This window comes from Salvelinus namaycush, chromosome 42 (assembly GCF_016432855.1).
Source record: "Salvelinus namaycush isolate Seneca chromosome 42, SaNama_1.0, whole genome shotgun sequence".
Classification (NCBI taxonomy): Eukaryota; Metazoa; Chordata; class Actinopteri; order Salmoniformes; family Salmonidae; genus Salvelinus; species Salvelinus namaycush.
Window position 1 is genome coordinate 17,186,977 of NC_052348.1, and position 21,485 is coordinate 17,208,461.

The window sequence follows — 21,485 nt, forward strand, 5'->3', positions numbered from 1 at the left end:
CCCAGTAGAGACCTGTCGTGTGGTGTTGGTAGTACACTGGTCATTACAGGTCCCAGTAGAGACCTGTCGTGTGGTGTTGGTAGAACACTGGTCATTACAGTCCCAGTAGAGACCTGTCGTGTGGTGTTGGTAGAACACTGGTCATTACAGTCCCAGTAGAGACCTGTCGTGTGGTGTTGGTAGAACACTGGTCATTACAGTCCCAGTAGAGACCTGTCGTGTGGTGTTGGTAGTACACTGGTCATTACAGGTACCAGTAGAGACCTGTCAGTGTGGTGTTGGTAGAACACTGGTCATTACAGTCCCAGTAGAGACCTGTCGTGTGGTGTTGGTAGAACACTGGTCATTACAGTCCCAGTAGAGACCTGTCGTGTGGTGTTGGTAGAACACTGGTCATTACAGTCCCAGTAGAGACCTGTCGTGTGGTGTTGGTAGAACACTGGTCATTACAGTCCCAGTAGAGACCTGTCGTGTGGTGTTGGTAGTACACTGGTCATTACAGTCCCAGTAGAGACCTGTCGTGTGGTGTTGGTAGAACACTGGTCATTACAGTCCCAGTAGAGACCTGTCGTGTGGTGTTGGTAGAACACTAGGTCATTACAGTCCCAGTAGAGACCTGTCGTGTGGTGTTGGTAGAACACTGGTCATTACAGTCCCAGTAGAGACCTGTCGTGTGGTGTTGGTAGAACACTGGTCATTACAGTCCCAGTAGAGACCTGTCGTGTGGTGTTGGTAGTACACTGGTCATTACAGTCCCAGTAGAGACCTGTCGTGTGGTGTTGGTAGAACACTGGTCATTACAGTCCCAGTAGAGACCTGTCGTGTGGTGTTGGTAGAACACTGGTCATTACAGTCCCAGTAGAGACCTGTCGTGTGGTGTTGGATAGAACACTGGTCATTACAGTCCCAGTAGAGACCTGTCGTGTGGTGTTGGTAGTACACTGGTCATTACAGTCCCAGTAGAGACCTGTCGTGTGGTGTTGGTAGAACACTGGTCATTACAGTCCCAGTAGAGACCTGTCGTGTGGTGTTGGTAGAACACTGGTCATTACAGTCCCAGTAGAGACCTGTCGTGTGGTGTTGGTAGAACACTGGTCATTACAGTCCCAGTAGAGACCTGTCGTGTGGTGTTGATAGAACACTGGTCATTACAGTCCCAGTAGAGACCTGTCGTGTGGTGTTGGTAGTACACTGGTCATTACAGTCCCAGTAGAGACCTGTCGTGTGGTGTTGATAGAACACTGGTCATTACAGTCCCAGTAGAGACCTGTCGTGTGGTGTTGATAGAACACTGGTCATTACAGTCCCAGTAGAGACCTGTCGTGTGGTGTTGGTAGTACACTGGTCATTACAGTCCCAGTAGAGACCTGTCGTGTGGTGTTGGTAGAACACTGGTCATTACAGTCCCAGTAGAGACCTGTCGTGTGGTGTTGGTAGTACACTGGTCATTACAGTCCCAGTAGAGACCTGTCGTGTGGTGTTGGTAGAACACTGGTCATTACAGTCCCAGTAGAGACCTGTCGTGTGGTGTTGGTAGTACACTGGTCATTACAGTCCCAGTAGAGACCTGTCGTGTGGTGTTGGTAGAACACTGGTCATTACAGTCCCAGTAGAGACCTGTTGTGTGGTGTTGGTAGAACACTGGTCATTACAGTCCCAGTAGAGACCTGTCGTGTGGTGTTGGTAGTACACTGGTCATTACAGGTACAGTAGAGACCTGTCGTGTGGTGTTGGTAGAACACTGGTCATTACAGTCCCAGTAGAGACCTGTCGTGTGGTGTTGGTAGAACACTGGTCATTACAGTCCCAGTAGAGACCTGTCGTGTGGTGTTGGTAGTACACTGGTCATTACAGTCCCAGTAGAGACCTGTCGTGTGGTGTTGGTAGTACACTGGTCATTACAGTCCAGTAGAGACCTGTCGTGTGGTGTTGGTAGTACACTGGTCATTACAGTCCCAGTAGAGACCTGTCGTGTGGTGTTGGTAGAACACTGGTCATTACAGTCCCAGTAGAGACCTGTCGTGTGGTGTTGGTAGTACACTGGTCATTACAGTCCCAGTAGAGACCTGTCGTGTGGTGTTGGTAGAACACTGGTCATTACAGTCCCAGTAGAGACCTGTCGTGTGGTGTTGGTAGTACACTGGTCATTACAGTCCCAGTAGAGACCTGTCGTGTGGTGTTGGTAGAACACTGGTCATTACAGTCCCAGTAGAGACCTGTCGTGTGGTGTTGGTAGAACACTGGTCATTACAGTCCCAGTAGAGACCTGTCGTGTGGTGTTGGTAGTACACTGGTCATTACAGGTACAGTAGAGACCTGTCGTGTGGTGTTGGTAGAACACTGGTCATTACAGTCCCAGTAGAGACCTGTCGTGTGGTGTTGGTAGAACACTGGTCATTACAGTCCCAGTAGAGACCTGTCGTGTGGTGTTGGTAGAACACTGGTCATTACAGTCCCAGTAGAGACCTGTCGTGTGGTGTTGGTAGAACACTGGTCATTACAGTCCCAGTAGAGACCTGTCGTGTGGTGTTGGTAGAACACTGGTCATTACAGTCCCAGTAGAGACCTGTCGTGTGGTGTTGGTAGAACACTGGTCATTACAGTCCCAGTAGAGACCTGTCGTGTGGTGTTGGTAGTACACTGGTCATTACAGGTACAGTAGAGACCTGTCGTGTGGTGTTGGTAGAACACTGGTCATTACAGTCCCAGTAGAGACCTGTCGTGTGGTGTTGGTAGAACACTGGTCATTACAGTCCCAGTAGAGACCTGTCGTGTGGTGTTGGTAGAACACTGGTCATTACAGTCCCAGTAGAGACCTGTCGTGTGGTGTTGGTAGAACACTGGTCATTACAGTCCCAGTAGAGACCTGTCGTGTGGTGTTGGTAGAACACTGGTCATTACAGTCCCAGTAGAGACCTGTCGTGTGGTGTTGGTAGAACACTGGTCATTACAGTCCCAGTAGAGACCTGTCGTGTGGTGTTGGTAGAACACTGGTCATTACAGTCCCAGTAGAGACCTGTCGTGTGGTGTTGGTAGTACACTGGTCATTACAGTCCCAGTAGAGACCTGTCGTGTGGTGTTGGTAGAACACTGGTCATTACAGTCCCAGTAGAGACCTGTCGTGTGGTGTTGATAGAACACTGGTCATTACAGTCCCAGTAGAGACCTGTCGTGTGGTGTTGGTAGTACACTGGTCATTACAGTCCCAGTAGAGACCTGTCGTGTGGTGTTGGTAGAACACTGGTCATTACAGTCCCAGTAGAGACCTGTCGTGTGGTGTTGGTAGTACACTGGTCATTACAGTCCCAGTAGAGACCTGTCGTGTGGTGTTGGTAGAACACTGGTCATTACAGTCCCAGTAGAGACCTGTCGTGTGGTGTTGGTAGTACACTGGTCATTACAGTCCCAGTAGAGACCTGTCGTGTGGTGTTGGTAGAACACTGGTCATTACAGTCCCAGTAGAGACCTGTCGTGTGGTGTTGGTAGAACACTGGTCATTACAGTCCCAGTAGAGACCTGTCGTGTGGTGTTGGTAGTACACTGGTCATTACAGGTACAGTAGAGACCTGTCGTGTGGTGTTGGTAGAACACTGGTCATTACAGTCCCAGTAGAGACCTGTCGTGTGGTGTTGGTAGAACACTGGTCATTACAGTCCCAGTAGAGACCTGTCGTGTGGTGTTGGTAGTACACTGGTCATTACAGTCCCAGTAGAGACCTGTCGTGTGGTGTTGGTAGTACACTGGTCATTACAGTCCCAGTAGAGACCTGTCGTGTGGTGTTGGTAGTACACTGGTCATTACAGTCCCAGTAGAGACCTGTCGTGTGGTGTTGGTAGAACACTGGTCATTACAGTCCCAGTAGAGACCTGTCGTGTGGTGTTGGTAGTACACTGGTCATTACAGTCCCAGTAGAGACCTGTCGTGTGGTGTTGGTAGAACACTGGTCATTACAGTCCCAGTAGAGACCTGTCGTGTGGTGTTGGTAGTACACTGGTCATTACAGTCCCAGTAGAGACCTGTCGTGTGGTGTTGGTAGAACACTGGTCATTACAGTCCCAGTAGAGACCTGTCGTGTGGTGTTGGTAGAACACTGGTCATTACAGTCCCAGTAGAGACCTGTCGTGTGGTGTTGGTAGTACACTGGTCATTACAGGTACAGTAGAGACCTGTCGTGTGGTGTTGGTAGAACACTGGTCATTACAGTCCCAGTAGAGACCTGTCGTGTGGTGTTGGTAGAACACTGGTCATTACAGTCCCAGTAGAGACCTGTCGTGTGGTGTTGGTAGAACACTGGTCATTACAGTCCCAGTAGAGACCTGTCGTGTGGTGTTGGTAGAACACTGGTCATTACAGTCCCAGTAGAGACCTGTCGTGTGGTGTTGGTAGAACACTGGTCATTACAGTCCCAGTAGAGACCTGTCGTGTGGTGTTGGTAGAACACTGGTCATTACAGTCCCAGTAGAGACCTGTCGTGTGGTGTTGGTAGTACACTGGTCATTACAGGTACAGTAGAGACCTGTCGTGTGGTGTTGGTAGAACACTGGTCATTACAGTCCCAGTAGAGACCTGTCGTGTGGTGTTGGTAGAACACTGGTCATTACAGTCCCAGTAGAGACCTGTCGTGTGGTGTTGGTAGAACACTGGTCATTACAGTCCCAGTAGAGACCTGTCGTGTGGTGTTGGTAGAACACTGGTCATTACAGTCCCAGTAGAGACCTGTCGTGTGGTGTTGGTAGAACACTGGTCATTACAGTCCCAGTAGAGACCTGTCGTGTGGTGTTGGTAGAACACTGGTCATTACAGTCCCAGTAGAGACCTGTCGTGTGGTGTTGGTAGAACACTGGTCATTACAGTCCCAGTAGAGACCTGTCGTGTGGTGTTGGTAGTACACTGGTCATTACAGTCCCAGTAGAGACCTGTCGTGTGGTGTTGGTAGAACACTGGTCATTACAGTCCCAGTAGAGACCTGTCGTGTGGTGTTGGTAGAACACTGGTCATTACAGTCCCAGTAGAGACCTGTCGTGTGGTGTTGGTAGAACACTGGTCATTACAGTCCCAGTAGAGACCTGTCGTGTGGTGTTGGTAGTACACTGGTCATTACAGTCCCAGTAGAGACCTGTCGTGTGGTGTTGGTAGTACACTGGTCATTACAGTCCCAGTAGAGACCTGTCGTGTGGTGTTGGTAGAACACTGGTCATTACAGTCCCAGTAGAGACCTGTCGTGTGGTGTTGGTAGAACACTGGTCATTACAGTCCCAGTAGAGACCTGTCGTGTGGTGTTGGTAGAACACTGGTCATTACAGTCCCAGTAGAGACCTGTCGTGTGGTGTTGGTAGAACACTGGTCATTACAGTCCCAGTAGAGACCTGTCGTGTGGTGTTGGGAGTACACTGGTCATTACAGGTACAGTAGAGACCTGTCGTGTGGTGTTGGTAGAACACTGGTCATTACAGTCCCAGTAGAGACCTGTCGTGTGGTGTTGGTAGAACACTGGTCATTACAGTCCCAGTAGAGACCTGTCGTGTGGTGTTGGTAGAACACTGGTCATTACAGTCCCAGTAGAGACCTGTCGTGTGGTGTTGGGAGTACACTGGTCATTACAGTCCCAGTAGAGACCTGTCGTGTGGTGTTGGTAGAACACTGGTCATTACAGTCCCAGTAGAGACCTGTCGTGTGATGTTGGTAGAACACTGGTCATTACAGTCCCAGTAGAGACCTGTCGTGTGATGTTGGTAGAACACTGGTCATTACAGTCCCAGTAGAGACCTGTCGTGTGGTGTTGGTAGAACACTGGTCATTACAGTCCCAGTAGAGACCTGTCGTGTGGTGTTGGTAGTACACTGGTCATTACAGTCCCAGTAGAGACCTGTCGTGTTGGTAGTACACTGGTCATTACAGGTACAGTAGAGACCTGTCGTGTGGTGTTGGTAGAACACTGGTCATTACAGTCCCAGTAGAGACCTGTCGTGTGGTGTTGGTAGAACACTGGTCATTACAGTCCCAGTAGAGACCTGTCGTGTGGTGTTGGTAGAACACTGGTCATTACAGTCCCAGTAGAGACCTGTCGTGTGGTGTTGGTAGAACACTGGTCATTACAGGTACAGTAGAGACCTGTCGTGTGGTGTTGGTAGAACACTGGTCATTACAGTCCCAGTAGAGACCTGTCGTGTGGTGTTGGTAGAACACTGGTCATTACAGTCCCAGTAGAGACCAATATACTACTACAATGTCTTGCTCCTGTTATTGTACGGTAATGTTAAATCTATTAGTCACGGTGGTGTCCTCACGTTCTTCAGCTGGCACAGAGACAGTGTGACGGTGGTGTCATCCAGGAGGAAGCTCCTGTCCCTGCCTTGGCCAAACGACTCCCCATCCTCCAGCAGGAAACTAACACAGAGATTGAATTCAACATTTATTCATCTGGATGAGAAACTATATAATAGCATGGATCTACTTAAATATAATATAGTTAACTAGTTCAGACGTAAACATTATTCTAACTTTGTGCTTTAGGCTTTGCTCTATGATTAAAATGGTTATTGGAGACAGTACAGTGGAAAGGCATGATGTATATAGCTACATTATCTGAGACAGTAGAAAGGCATGATGTATATAGCTACATTATCTGAGACAGTAGAAAGACATGTTGTATATAACTACATTATCTGAGACAGTAGAAAGGCATGATGTATATAGCTACATTATCTGAGACAGTAGAAAGGCATGATGTATATAGCTACATTATCTGAGACAGTAGAAAGGCATGATGTATATAGCTACATTATCTGAGACAGTAGAAAGGCATGATGTATATAGCTACATTATCTGAGACAGTAGAAAGACATGTTGTATATAACTACATTATCTGAGACAGTAGAAAGACATGTTGTATATAGCTACATTAATTGACACAGTAGAAAGTCATGCTATATATAACTACATTATCTGAGACAGTGGAAAGACATGCTTTATATAACTACATTATCTGAAACAGTCTGGTAGAAAGGCATGATGTATATAACTACATTATCTGAGACAGTAGAAAGGCCTGCTGTACATAACTACATTATCTGAAACAGTCCAGTAGAAAGACATGCTGTATATAACTACATTATCTGAAACAGTCCGGTAGAAAGACATGCTGTATATAACTACATTATCTGAAACAGTCCACTAGGTAGAAAGGGTGTGTTGTACAGTACTTGGGCAGGGTGCAGACGGGAGGCTTGGACTGGATGATCTCCTTGTTGGTCAGTTCCTTCTCCAGGTCTCCTCCTGCCAAACACCACAGGTGGTACACCTCGTCTATGGCCCTCTCCCCCAGGTACTCCTCATCATCATCTGGGACATGATTGATAGATTGATTTGAATGTATTAGACGGTTAAATCAGTCACATTTCAATTAATGTCATGTTATGCATTCACTTAGCCAGGATAGTCCAGTCGAATAACAATTGCCATTGTTTTCCAGGGATTCCTGGGTTCCATTAAATCCCACACTAAGCATCAAGGATGATACACGGTGGTCCTCTACATGGGAAAATGTGGTCGTGTGAGATGTATCCTTTATCCATAGAGCCAGGTCTACGATGGTAAACAACAATTTATAATATATGTGCATCCATAAGTGTGTGTGTCTATGCGTGTGTGTGCCCACGTCAGGGCATGCATGTGTGCACTCTGACCTTTGCAGAGCTGGCTGATGTCCTCTGGTAGCTCCAGGTGGGCACAGCGCAGGGAGGAGGAGAACAGCCCGACGGGCTGCTGGAACGGGGCGTAGAGACACGACACGCCCTCAAACACTGGGTCAACCAGCAGCTCTGCAGGGGTGGGTCTGGATGGAAGCACAGAGTGAAATCTCAAACTTTTTTGAACATGCAACAAAAACATATCGATGCACTTCACCAAAGGTTCAGATTTCACGACAGAAATGTTATGTGGAGTGTTCTCAAATGTTCTCTCTAAACGTACCATGTTCTCATTTGGGCATGTTTTTGATCCCTTTCCCTGTTATTGCCCTGTTATTACCCTGTCATTACCCTGCACATAGTTCAGCTGCATGACAAAAGTACCTGGAGAAAGCATGGAGAATGGGCCTCCCAACAGGAAATGATAGCCAACACAACAGAGTCCAATCCACATGATATAAAACATCTCTGGTCGAGTTACCTTCTGGATGGCAGGAAGGTCAGGCATTTCCTTAACAATGTTAGGACGTTCTCAGGCAGCTCCTGTAACGTTGACAATCACATTAGTTATGCTACAATCCAGACCCACAGCCCCAATCTCCCTCTGCTTTTATGGCTTTTCAGCATCCTAAAGAAATAAAATAGCCTGAGAAAGGTTAAAAGCCTTTTTACAAGGGAAACACTTTGGCAAATGGAGGGCATATGAATTTCATTAGCACACATATACACGCAAACAGATGCGGGCACAAACACACACAGCTAGCGGTTACAAGTTACAGGGCATTGTTTTGGTATTTGATGAATTGTAGTCATTTACAATCACATTCGTCTCTGGATCAACAATACAGCATATAATAAGGTGTAGTCTATCTACAACATCATAAAACATGACTTTACCACACATTAGGCAATCTACACATTAGGCCAACTAGGAATTCTAGGACAATCAACCTTTCTTAGAGTGGTTTTAGCGGACCAGTGTAATAAATAGTGACTTGTGATTGATTTCAAACTCACCCTAATCGCATCCAAGCATCCGTGTTCCTCTGCAAGGACTGTGACTATGTCGTCAATGCAACCTGAGAACAACAAACACAGACCACCATGTCATAAACAGTGAACAACCCCATCATAACCAATCTGTGGCTCACCAGGCTGATGGACATGGCAACACGTTCACTTACCCAAGGTGATGATGAATTTCAATCTCTCGCTTATTTCAATGTTCTGCAGTAGTCTTCTACCCTGTGAATAAAAGGTTGACAGAATGACTTCCTCCTAACGACAATATCACACTTTACTTGAACCCTCAGTTCAATGTCTATATAACACTGTCATAACATCTGTCAATGACAGTCCTGACTTTTGATTGACAGCTCAATCAACCAATCAATCATTAGGTCAAGACATGGGGGTGTAAGAGAGCTTACTGCACACAGCTCAAAGAGCAGGACTCCCAGGGACCACACGTCTGTCTTGGGCCCCGAGGGAAGAGGGTTCTCCCCCTGGGAGGGGTCACTAGGGTGGACTGAGCCCTGGGCGATGACCTCTGGAGCCAGATAGGATGGGTACCTGTGGACAGAGATAGTCAGAGAGAGGGTCAAAGGTCAATTGAATACCCTGCAAGACATAGAAAACGTTGAGGTTGTCTTGAATTAAATTCAATGAAAACTGTTTGCAACAGATAACATTTGACAATGAACAGACTTTGATGATTAATCTACCTAAATATTCCAGGTACTTCCTGTTTCGTTGAAGTCATTATTTAATGATGCATGTACAGTACATTGCTTCATATCAAGGAATCTCCGTAAACACGAGACAGATAAAGCTTATTTCATCTTCAAACCAGATGTTTTACTTGGAGACTAGATAACACAGGACATCAGAGGCAGCGGCGAACACACACACACACAATCATTCCCCCATTCAACAACAGGCTATTACCCACAAAGACTTTCTAAAACATGAGGGCCTTTGGGTTTTGGACAAGACTTAAGCTATCTATTACAGTACTTGAAACAATGGATGACTTTAATAAACCTGGATATCATAATGGCTGGTCATGGCTCACATCAACACCATTATCCCAGAAACCCTAGACCCACCCCAATTTGCATACCGCACCAACAGATCCACAGATGATGCAATCTCTATTGCACTCCACACTGCCCTTTCCCACCTGGACAAAAGGAACACCTATGTGAGAATGCTATTCATTGACTACAGCTCAGCGTTCAACACCATAATGCCCTCAAAGCTCATCACTAAGCTAAGGACCCTGGGAGTAAACACCTCCCTCTGCAACTGGATCCTGGACTTCCTGACAGGCAGCCCCCAGGTGGTAAGGTTAGGTAACAACACATCTGCCACGCTGATCCTCAACACATGGGCCCCTCAGGGGTGCATGCTCAGTCCCCTCCTGTACTCCCTATTCACTTATGACTGCACAGCCAGGCACGACTCCAACACCATCATTAAGTTTGCTGATGACACAACAGTGGTTTGCCTGACCACCGACAACGATGAGACAGACTATAGGGAGGAGGTCAGAGACCTGACCGTGTGGTGCCAGGACAACAACCTCTCCCTCAACGCGATCAAGATAAAGGAGATGATTGTGGACTATAGGAAAAGGAGGACCGAGCATGCCCCCATTATCATCGACGGGGCTGTAGTGGAGCAGGTTGAGAGCTTCAAGTTCCTTGGCGTCCACATCACCAACAAACTAACATGGTCCAAGCACACAAAGACAGTCGTGAAGAGGGCACGACAAACCTATTCCCCCTCGGGAGACTAAAAAAATTTGGCATGGCCCCCAGATCCTCAAAAAGTTTTACAGCTGCACCATCGAGAGCATTCTGACGGGTTGCATCACTGCATGAAATGGCAACTGCTCGGCCTCCGACCGCAAGGCACTACAGAGGGTAGGCGTACAGCCCAGTACATCACCGGGGCCAAGCTTCCTGTCATACAGGACCTCTATACCAGGCAGGGTCAGAGGAAGGCCCTAAAAATAGTCAAAGACTCCAGCCACCCTAGTCATAGACTGTTCTCGCTGCTACCGCACGGCAAGCGGTACCAGAGCACCAAGTCTAGGTCCAAGACGCTTCTAAACAGCTTCTACCCCCAAGCCATAAGACTCCTGAACAGCTAATCAAATGGCTACCCATACTATTTGCATAGCCACTTTAATAACTCTACCTACATGTACATAATTACCTTGACACCGGTGGCCCCAGCACATTGGCACATTGACTCTGTACCGGTACCCCCTGTATATAGCCCCGCTATTGTTATTTACAACTGCGCTTGAATTATTTGTTATCTCTTACTTTTTTAGGGCTTTCCTTAAAACTGCATTGTTGGTTAAGGGCTTGTAAGTAAGCCTTTCACTGTAAGGTCTACACCTGTTGTATTCGGCGCATGTGACAATATGTGATTTGATAAACAATAGATTGACCATTACACATACAGTACATGTCATAGTAATGCATCTCATTCTATTTCACTAACAGCATTTAAATACTGTGTTGTGTTCACAGAGGGACCTATGACCTCCATTACCAGAAGATCCACAGTACTGCAAGTTCCAGACGTTCAAGGTTCCCAATCTTTCATTATCATATCATAATTTATCATAGTTATCTCTATATGACAGTGGAACATGTATTGCTTTTAACCCGTATAGATTAATTGGTAGAGCATGGCGCTTGCAGGCCTGGGTTGTGGATCCAATTCCCACGGGGAACCAGTACCAGAAAACAACAAGTATGAAAATGTATGCACTCACTACTGTATGTTGCTCTTAGAGCGTCTGCTAAATGACTAAATGTTCAAAAAATATGTTTTCACTGCCTAATCTAAATGTCAGTCACAATTGATTAGCTTTTCACATCTATCGACACATTCGTTGTACATGGGAGGTTAGATGTGAACAGGACTTACCCAATAGGAAAGTCCACATCCGCCCCGTGGTCTGTCATGTAATAGAGCCCAAACTTAGCCAGCTTCACCTTGCCCTACAAAGAAACAATGTTACATATGACAATGTTCAATGTATTGATGGCCTTATGATAAATCAATAATGCATCAATAACGTGATGACAATTAGCCTGTTTAAACGAGAGCACAGGTTTAACCAGGCTAGATGACAATTGCAAATGGCGTTAAAAGCCTTTCCATTAGACCCCAACTGATAGGGAAGGGAGGTAACCTACCTTGCCATCCATGAGGACATTCTGTGCATTGAGGGCTCTGTGAACCATCCCATGTTTGTTCATAAACTCTAGTCCCTCCAAGGCCTCATAGGCTATCTGGAGAACTCTCTCTGGGCTGTAACAGACAGACAAGGCCTGAGAAATATCATATACACATTATAAAACTTGGGAGTAGCTTTAGGACCTGTGGTGTTTGGCTTGAAAAAGGGTTATGTATGGTACTCAGAGTCTGTCTTTGTTTTCCAGTCAACAAAGCTACAACAGGTCGTTGTGTGTACTAAATAGGTAGTCATTTTCCCCCTGCCGGGTCTGTAGAGTTGAGGAGCTCATTCGGTAAGTGTTTTAGGATGGAAGAGGTTTGTGTTATTATCGGTGTCAACCAGTAGATGGCAAGGGGAGTGCATAGCCTAGTCCTGATGTAATGAAGCTATTCTTCTTTGTTCAGTTAAACCATGGTCATTCTACTGACAGAGAGATAGAACTGAGTCCTCTTAACATTCAATAACATAGTACATTATCATTGTACTACATCTATATATAGTCTTTATATCATGTAAATATTTTACTATATAGATATAGTGCCTTCGGGTATTATACTATTTCTTATGGTTGTTGCTTTGTCGAGAAGGAACCTGCAAGTAAGCATTTCGTTGGACAGTGCATAATAACAAATCATTTGTAGACTGCAAATTGACCGCAAGTAGCTTAAACAGATATAATATTTGTCTAAAACAGCCATTTCAAACCTTGCTTGCAGTTATATACGATCACATATACAGTATCTCTATAATGTGTGGGAATACTCTAGAACAGATTCCAAAATTAAAATCACTTGGAGCTGATTTGCTAGTGTTTTTAGTCTTTTATGTCCAACAATAAAAATACTAAATAAAATAACACTTCCTTTTTATATAAGAAAACGTAGGGGTCTAAATAAAATAACAGCCGGGCCAAATTCGGCCCGCCAGTTGGTCAACCCTGTGCGACTAATAAAAAACGTAATCTTACCTGACAGTTTGAACCTGTTTCTGGAAATCATTTATACTGCTTTCGTAGTGTTCCGTCACAACAACAAGCCGTTCTGGAAGAATGAAGAAGAAAAGGTGTGAAATGGTAGATCAATATGACATTGGTCAGCTCTGGCATTTTATTGATTTATATGTTTAATATGTGATTTCAAAACATCTGTTTTACAGTCTGCTGCTTGTTCTCCATTTTTTCCCCCAGCAAGGCTGTCATTTTGTTGTTTTTTCAATGAAGGAGTGTGCCTTTAAGTTAAAGGTTTAGCCACAACATGATTGGTTAAACATAGCCAGGAAGAATCTTCTAAATGAAACGCTGGCGCCATGTGTTGTGATAACATACATATGCAATTACAAAGCTTTAAAGCTGTACTCAGTCCTTTATAACTTCCCATCCACCCAGCCCACACAATAAATGGAAAAACAAAATGTTATGACTAAATGGAATACAGTTCATGTCAGAATTGACTTTTCTTGGCAGGTTAGGAGAACTTTCGCAGCAGTTTGGAGAATTAGGTAAAGGTTAGGAAAAGGGTTGGGGTAAGCTAAAATGAACAAAAAATATATACTTTTGACATCAATTTGACATAAGCTTCTAGCCGTGACTATAAAACATCTGGGCATAAAAAAGGATGAAACAAAGCAGGCTAAAGTAAGCTTTTAACAACTCGGGAAGTCCATAACGACCGTACTGTGTATACTTTGGCCAAAAATCATTCATGTGTCCAATAAAATCTGCATAATGTGGATTTGGGATGATTTCCGGTATTTGTTGAGACTTTTAATAAAACACATTCTTGTGGTAATATGCGTAGCAAACAAAAGCCAAACAAGTTAGATTGTGCAGTTGGAGTTTGCCAAACACATTCAGTTATTTTATAGTGACTTGGATGAAACAGAAAACACTACTAAAAAACAGAGACATTGTTGAAAGCTGAGAGAGCCTATTGAGGAGGTATAACCTGTGATGAAGTTTCTCTATATTTGCTCAACTGTAAACGACAAACTGGGGTACAAGTCAACGTTTAAACTTGTGGGTATGACCGCAATGAAGTCAATATGAACAGCCTCTTTTCACACAACAATACACAAGATTATTAGGTGTTTTTCCAAATAGAAAGGGAAGGTCAAGCCTCTGTTGGAATACACTGAACGCACACCGTTCCCTCTTCCTTCTGAATGCACACTGTAAGTAAGCATTTCACTGTTAGTCTACACCTGTTGTTTACGAAGCATATGATGAATAACATTTTATTTGATATTAATAGGACACCAGTCATATACAGTAGTAGATGCCAAAGGGAAAGGGATATGATTTAAAAGCTGCTGTCGGTCTGTCACGTCAGTACCAATCTCCCCTAGTCTTCTTTAGCTTCACTCTCCATCCCACCCTCCCAATACTAGGATATTTCTGGTAGTGGAGTGTTGTCACGATACTAGGATAGCTGATTTTCCATGTATACTTCCCATCTTCACAATCTCTGAAAGCCAGATACAGTCGAATAGAGGAAACAAGGATTCCACTACCAAGTCACTCAAGATGGCACCGACAAACATGATCACCTCGCTTCGAGTCCTTAGGAAACTATGCGGTATTTAGTTTATGTAATATTTCTTACATTGTTACCCCAGGAAGGCAGTCATCAATGACCTCTTATTACATACACCCGGGAAGAACTATTGGATATAAGAGCGACGTCAACTTATCAACATTACGACCAGGAATATGACTTTCCCGAAGCGGATCCTCTGTTTGGACCACCACCCAGGACAATGGATCTAATCCCAAAAGCCAACCCAAAACAACGGCGCCACAGAAGGGACAGACGGAGCGGCCTCCTGGTCAGGCTCCATAGACGTGCATGTCGCCCACAGCTCCCAAGTATACTACTCGCCAGTGTTCAGTCTCTTGACAACAAGATAGACAAAATTCGAGCAAGGGTTGCCTTCCAGAGAGACGTCAGAGATTGTAACAATCTCTGTTTCACGGAAACAACGTTCTCTCGGAATTGGTTCATCCACTGGGCTTCTCCATGCATCGTGCTGACAGAGACAAACACCTCTCTGGGAAGAGGAAGGGCGGGGGTGTATGCTTCATGATTAACGACTCATGGTGTAATCATAACAACATACAGGAACTCAAGTCCTTCTGCTCACCCGACCTAGAATTCCTTACAATCAAATGCCGGCCATATTACCTCCCAACGGAATTCTCGTCAGTTATCGTCACAACTGTGTACATTACTCCTCAAGCAGACACCAAGACGGCCCTCAAGGAACTTCACTGGACTCTGTGTAAACTGGAAACCATATATCCTGAGTAGGGTTGCACATTTTGGGGAATATTCAGAGATGGAAACTTTGTGGAAATTAATGGGAAAATATGGGAATTAACAGAAATATATGCAAATTAATATTAATACCATTTAAATGTAGATGTTTTTTGCATTGGATATATTTACCATATCATATGGAGACAGAAATATAAACCTTATCATCAGTAGACATAATTGCAAATGATTAAATACTTCCAATAGAAATAAAAAGAACAATTTAGTTACGAATTGAACTTTAATTAAATGAGTTGACTCTTCACATGGGATGATTTCACTGAACAACAAAAGAAAGGGAATATTGAATGATCCCCCCATCCATTGCATCTCCCAAAAACGTTTTCAACATACATCTGTAAAATGATAGTCTAGAAACTAAAGCTTTGGTTGTCTTCCTCTCAGGCTTCCATGTCTTCTCCCTGGACCTCCTCAATGTCCACCTCTTGAACATCAGACTCTGAGGCCTCATCTTCACTGTCCCTTTCCAACCTTGTTGAGGATGGCTCATTGTCAGGCTCAAAAAGCCTCAAATTTGCCCGGATGGCCACCAATTTTAAAACCTAGTCAGCCTGTTGCGTGCTTTGGTGTGTGTGTTCCCAAACAAGGACCAGTTGTGCTCTGAGGTGGCTGATGTTGGTGGGATTTGGAGGATGATGGAGGCAACAGGGGAAAGAGCCTCAGATCCACAAAGTCCCTTCCACCAGCTGGCTGATGAGATATGTTGGCAAGACTGCCATATTGCATCTCCATCCCAAAACCCTTGCTTCGAAGTGTACATCGCCAGACTGCCAAGAACCTTGCCCTCATCCAGGCCAAGGTGGCGAGACACAGTAGTGATGACACCATAGGACTTGTTGATCTCTGCACCAGACAGGATGCTCTTGCCAGCATACTTGGGGTCCAACATGTACGCTGCTGCGTGTATGGGCTTCAGGCAGAAGTCTTCACGCTTTTTGATGTATTTCAGAACTGCAGTTTCCTCTGCTTGGAGCAACAGTGAAGCGGGCAGGGCAGTACAGATTTCTTCTCTTACATCTGCAAGCATCAGAACATCAGACAGGATGGCATTGTCTCCCTCAATCCGTGCAATGGCTACTGCTATAGGTTTCAGGAGTTTTAGGCTGCTTACCTCTCTCTCCCAAAATACATCATCCAGGAGGATCCTCTTGATGGGGCTGTCCATATCGGCAGACTGTGATATGGCCATTTCTTGGACTCCTTCCCCTCCAGGAGACAAATATGACGACAACACCACCCCAACGGGTGCTGCTGTGTGGTGCTCTTATTCTTCTTATTCTTGGTGCTCTTATTCTTCTCACTTTGCTTGGTGAGGTAGATTGCTGCTATAACTTGATGACCCTTCACATACCTAACCATTTCCTTGGCTCTCTTGTAGAGTGTATCCATTGTTTTCAGTGCAATGATGTCCTTGAGGAGCAGATTCAATGCATGAGCAGCACAGCCAATGGGTGTGATGTGAGGGTAGGACTCCTCCACTTTAGACCAAGCAGCCTTCATGTTCGCAGCATTGTCTGTCACCAGTGCAAATATCTTCTGTGGTCCAAGGTCTTTGATGACTGCCTTCAGCTCATCTGCAATGTAGAGACCGGTGTGTCTGTTGTCCCTTGTGTCTGTGCTCTTGTAGAGTACTGGTTGAGGGGTGGAGATGATGTAGTTAATTATTCCTTGCCCACGAACATTCGACCACCCATCAGAGATGTTTGCAATACAGTCTGCTTTCTCTATGATTTGCTTGACCTTCACTTGAACTCTGTTGAACTCTGCAAATGAGTAGATAAAGCATGTCTGGTTGGAGGGGTAACATTCAGAAATCTCTTCCAATACACATTGCCTGTACGCATCAGAGGTGAACCAGTTGCATACACAGCTCGAGCTGTGTATGCAAGACATTCATCAGCATTTCTCTGACTACGTTCCTCCATTGAGTCAAAAAAACATCTGATTCCTTGAGGACCATGAGCTGTTGCTATCAGGTGTCTGATTCATAATTTCCACCTTGAATAGAAGTAGAGGGACTTTTGTCAGAGGTTGCTTCTTGTGTGCGCTGAAGGAACTTTATGCACTTGGTCCGAAGTTTCTGCATCTTTGTTGCATTCTTCACATATGATTTGGCACAGTATTTGCAAATGTACACAACTTTTATGGAAACAGGTGAATTAACACTCAGTTAGCAGGCTCAAGCAAGCTGATTGATGTAAATTATTTAAACACACTTTGCTGTAGGCTACTATTTACTAGTTAACAAAAAGTAATGTATGTCAGATAAAATATATTCACCCCACCCAGTATGGTAATCAAAACTTACCAGAAAGCATGTAGTCCTTGGCTCAGACAGTGTAGTAGCGTGGGCTCAATAGTATCTCATTAGTGTGCAAGATCTTGAGAATCAGCTGTACATGTGATGGAAGAATGCACTGTGCATGCAGAGGGTTGCAATTCCATTGACATGGGGATAGTTCAACCAAAATATGCCACAAGACCTAGAATTGGCTTATGTGTATCCCACAAAAAAGGTTCACTGTGATTAGCTAACTTTTTTGATGAATTTAAGCAAAATTCCCGGGCTGAACTTCCCATGGAAAATGCCCTCCCCCTTTGGCAAATCCGACCACGACGCCATCTTGCTACTACCGTCTTACAGGCAGAAACTCAAACAGGACGTACCAGTGACTAGAACCATTCAACGCAGGTCTAACCAATCGGATTCAACGCTTCAGGATTGTTTTCATCACGCAGACTGGGATATGTTCCGGTCAGCCTCAGAACAACATCAATAGATACGCTGACTCGGTGAGTGAGTTTATAAGGAAGTGCATTGGAGATGTTGTACCCACTGTGACTATTAAAACCTACCCTAACCAGCAACCGTGGATGGACGGCGGCATTGTCGCTAAACTGAACTCGCGAACCACCGCATTTAACCATGGAAAGAGGTCTGGGAATATGGCTGAATATAAACAGCGTAGTTATTCCCTCCGCAAGGAAATCAAACAAGCAAAATGCCGGTACAGGGACAAAGTGGAGTCGCAATTCAATGGCTCAGACACGAGACATATGTGGCAGGGTCTACAGGAAATCACAGACTACAAAAAGAAAACGAGCCATGTCACGGACACCAACGTCACGCTTCCAGACAAGCTAAACACCTTCTGTGCCCGCTTTGAGGATAATATAGTGCCATCGTCGCGGCCCACTAGCAAGGACTGTGCCCCCCTCCTTCTCCGTTGCCGACGTGGGTAAAACATTTAAACGTGTTAACCCTCGCAAGGCTGCTGTCCCAGACGGAATTCCATGCCCCATCCTAAGAGCATGCGCAGACCAGCTGGCTGGTGCGTCTACAGACATATTCAATCGCTCCTTATCCCAGTCTGCTCTCCCCACATGCTTCAAAATGGCCACAATTGTTCCCTGTACCCAAGAAGGCAAAGATAACTGAACTAAATGACTACTGCCCCGTAGCACTCACTTCTGTCATCATGAAGTGCTTTGAGAGACTAGTCAGGGATCATATCACCTCCACCTTACCGGCCACACTAGACCCACTTCAGTTTGCATACCGCCCCAACAGGTCCACAGACGATGCAATCGCCATCACACTGCCCTATCCCATGTGGACAAGAGGAGTACCTATGTAAGAATGCAGTTCATTGACTACAGCTCAGAATTCAACACCATAGTACCCTCCAAGCTCATCATCAAGCTCTCAAGACCCCCCCTGTGCAATTGGGTCCTGGACTTTGATGCATGGTGAAGGTAGGAAATAACATCTCCACTTCGCTGACCCTCAACACTGGGGCCCCACAAGGGTGCGTGCTCAGCCCCCTCCTGTACTCCCTCTTCACCCACGACTGTGTGGCCATGCACGCCTCCAACTCTATCATCAAGTTTGCAGACGACACAACAGTAGTGGGATTGATTACCAACAATGACGAGACAGCCTACAGGGAGGAGGTGATGGCACTCGGAGTGTGGTGTCAGGAAAACAACCTTTCACTCAACGTCAACAAAACAAAGGAGATGATTTTAAGTTCCTGAGCGTACACATCACAGACAAACTGAAATGGTCCACCCACACAAGAAGGATCAACAGCGCCTCTTCAACCTCAGGAGGATGAAGAAATTTGGCTTGTCACCCAAAACCCTGACAAACTTTTACAGATGCACAATCGAGAGCATCCTGTCGGGCTGTATCACAGCCTGGTACGGCAACTGCACAACCCTTAACCACAAGGCTCTCCAGAGGGTGGTGCGGTCTGCACAACGCATCACCAGGGGCAAACTACCTGCCCCTCCATGACACCTACAGCACCCGATGTCAAAGGAAGGCCAAAAAGATCATCAAGGACAACAACCACCCGAGCCACTGCCTGTTCACACCTCTACCATCCAGAAGGCGAGGTCAGTACAGGTGCATCAAAGCTGGGACCGAGAGACTGAAAAACAGCTTCTATCTCAAAGCCATCAGACTGCTAAACAGCAATCACTAACTCAGAGGCTGCTGCCTACATTGAGACCCAATCACTGGCCACTTTAATAAATGGATCACTAGTCACTTTAAACAATGCCACTTTAATAATGTTTACATATCTTACATTACTCATATCATATGTATATACTGTATTTTATACCATCTATTGCACCTTGCCTATGCCGCTCGGCCATCGCTCATCCATATATGTACATGTTCTCATTCAACCCTTTAGATGTGTGTATTAGGTAGTTGTTGGGGAAGTGTTCGATTACTTGTTAGATATTACTGCACGGTCGGAACTAGAAGCACAAGCATTTCGCAACACTCGCATTTACATCTGCTAACCATCTGTATGTGACCAATCCAGTTAGGCCTATTTAAGTGCTGCAGCAGTGCTTTACCATAGGTGTATTCTGTGCATTCAGATCACTTTTACTCCAAGGAAGGTAGGTTGAGAGAGTGATGCATTTTCACCACATCAAGAATAGGACCCAAAAGACCCATTGACAAACAGACAGAGATGCGTAGTCCTACCATGCTTCCCTCTGGAGATGTCTACGTACTGGCAGAGCCTGGGGTGGGTAAGGGTCTTGAGCAGCTGGAAGCGGCCCAGGATCTTGATGGAGTTGGGGGTGAGGGGGAGGCCGTTGCTCCCGCACACATCGTGGGGGAGAGCTGAGGCAAAGAAGGTGAAGGCCCCTAGCTGGGCATCTCTCAGTGGCCTCATGACTGCTCCAGTGTCCACTTCAGACTCACAGTTGACAGCTCCACCAACCCACACACCCTATGGAAAACACAGAGACATTAGATGCATTGAAACAAATGATGAACAGTTTGGTTCATGTTTACAAACACTCATTTTAATTTGAAACTATATCTAAACACAACAGGTGCAATGTAGCTAAAATACAAGTTATATCACAGCTTTTAAACGCAAAAATAAGTTCAGATATAACACAAAAGAATGGTTACCATACACTTTCATATCCACTTCATTTACTTTGTCATCTTGTACAAGCATTACCTAATAGTGTATTTAGGGAGGCATATAACTGGTTTGTAAACAGTAAAAGTGGATACAGGCAGCTAACTAAATCGGAAGCTAGCGACAGTGCTGCAGTTAGCTTGTACAATAAGGGATGCAGTATGCAGAAAACAATGAATGAATAAAACTGCAACGACTTTTCAAAATTTGAATGAACACTTACGTTTAGTGAACGTCTGTCCTCATTTCCAAAAAAATTCTGACCGTAGATTTTACTTGGATTATATTTTGCAGAATCTTCTCTTTCACGGGATGAAGTGATCAGCTGAGAGATAACGTGACCCATGACGTCAATTTTCAGCGACGAAGCTTTAGCTGTCAAAATGATTTGTAAACATTGCAACCTTGCTTACCAATAAACCGGTGTTAGTAGCTTTTGGTTAAATGTATCTATTGCTTAGTGTTTATATTGACAAACCAAAGGATATAACAGGTATTTTACTTTATCTGCGTGTCTTTATTTTCTATGCCTGATCAAATCTCATAAACAATGTTTCTACAAAAATAACCAAAAATTCGTAGTACGATTCTTGCTATGTTTTTATTTTGTATTAGCTCGAAATTTAATTTACTAATTGCTTCTGAATGTCAAACAATGTATACATTTACTGGTTACGCAGGCACTAGCAAGTTGCCCCCAAAAATGATCATGAGCGTATAAACTGTGCAACTGCGGCGCATATAT

At 45.0% G+C, this 21,485-nt stretch overlaps 1 protein-coding gene across 1 annotated transcript; it reads right to left on the reverse strand.

Moving 5' to 3' along the window:
* Window positions 1–6,269: 6,269 nt before the first annotated feature.
* LOC120034763 (TBC domain-containing protein kinase-like protein) lies at window positions 6,270–21,101 on the reverse strand. Its single transcript, XM_038981366.1, has 12 exons — window positions 20,964–21,101; window positions 20,290–20,539; window positions 12,917–12,989; window positions 11,909–12,023; window positions 11,637–11,710; window positions 9,119–9,260; window positions 8,873–8,933; window positions 8,706–8,767; window positions 8,170–8,231; window positions 7,686–7,834; window positions 7,203–7,341; window positions 6,270–6,387 (listed from the first exon to the last, which is right to left on the reverse strand). The coding sequence occupies exons 1-12, from the start codon at window positions 21,084–21,086 to the stop codon at window positions 6,270–6,272; spliced, it is 1,368 nt and encodes a 455-aa protein (XP_038837294.1). The 5' UTR covers window positions 21,087–21,101.
* Between the last annotated feature and the right edge of the window lie 384 nt (window positions 21,102–21,485).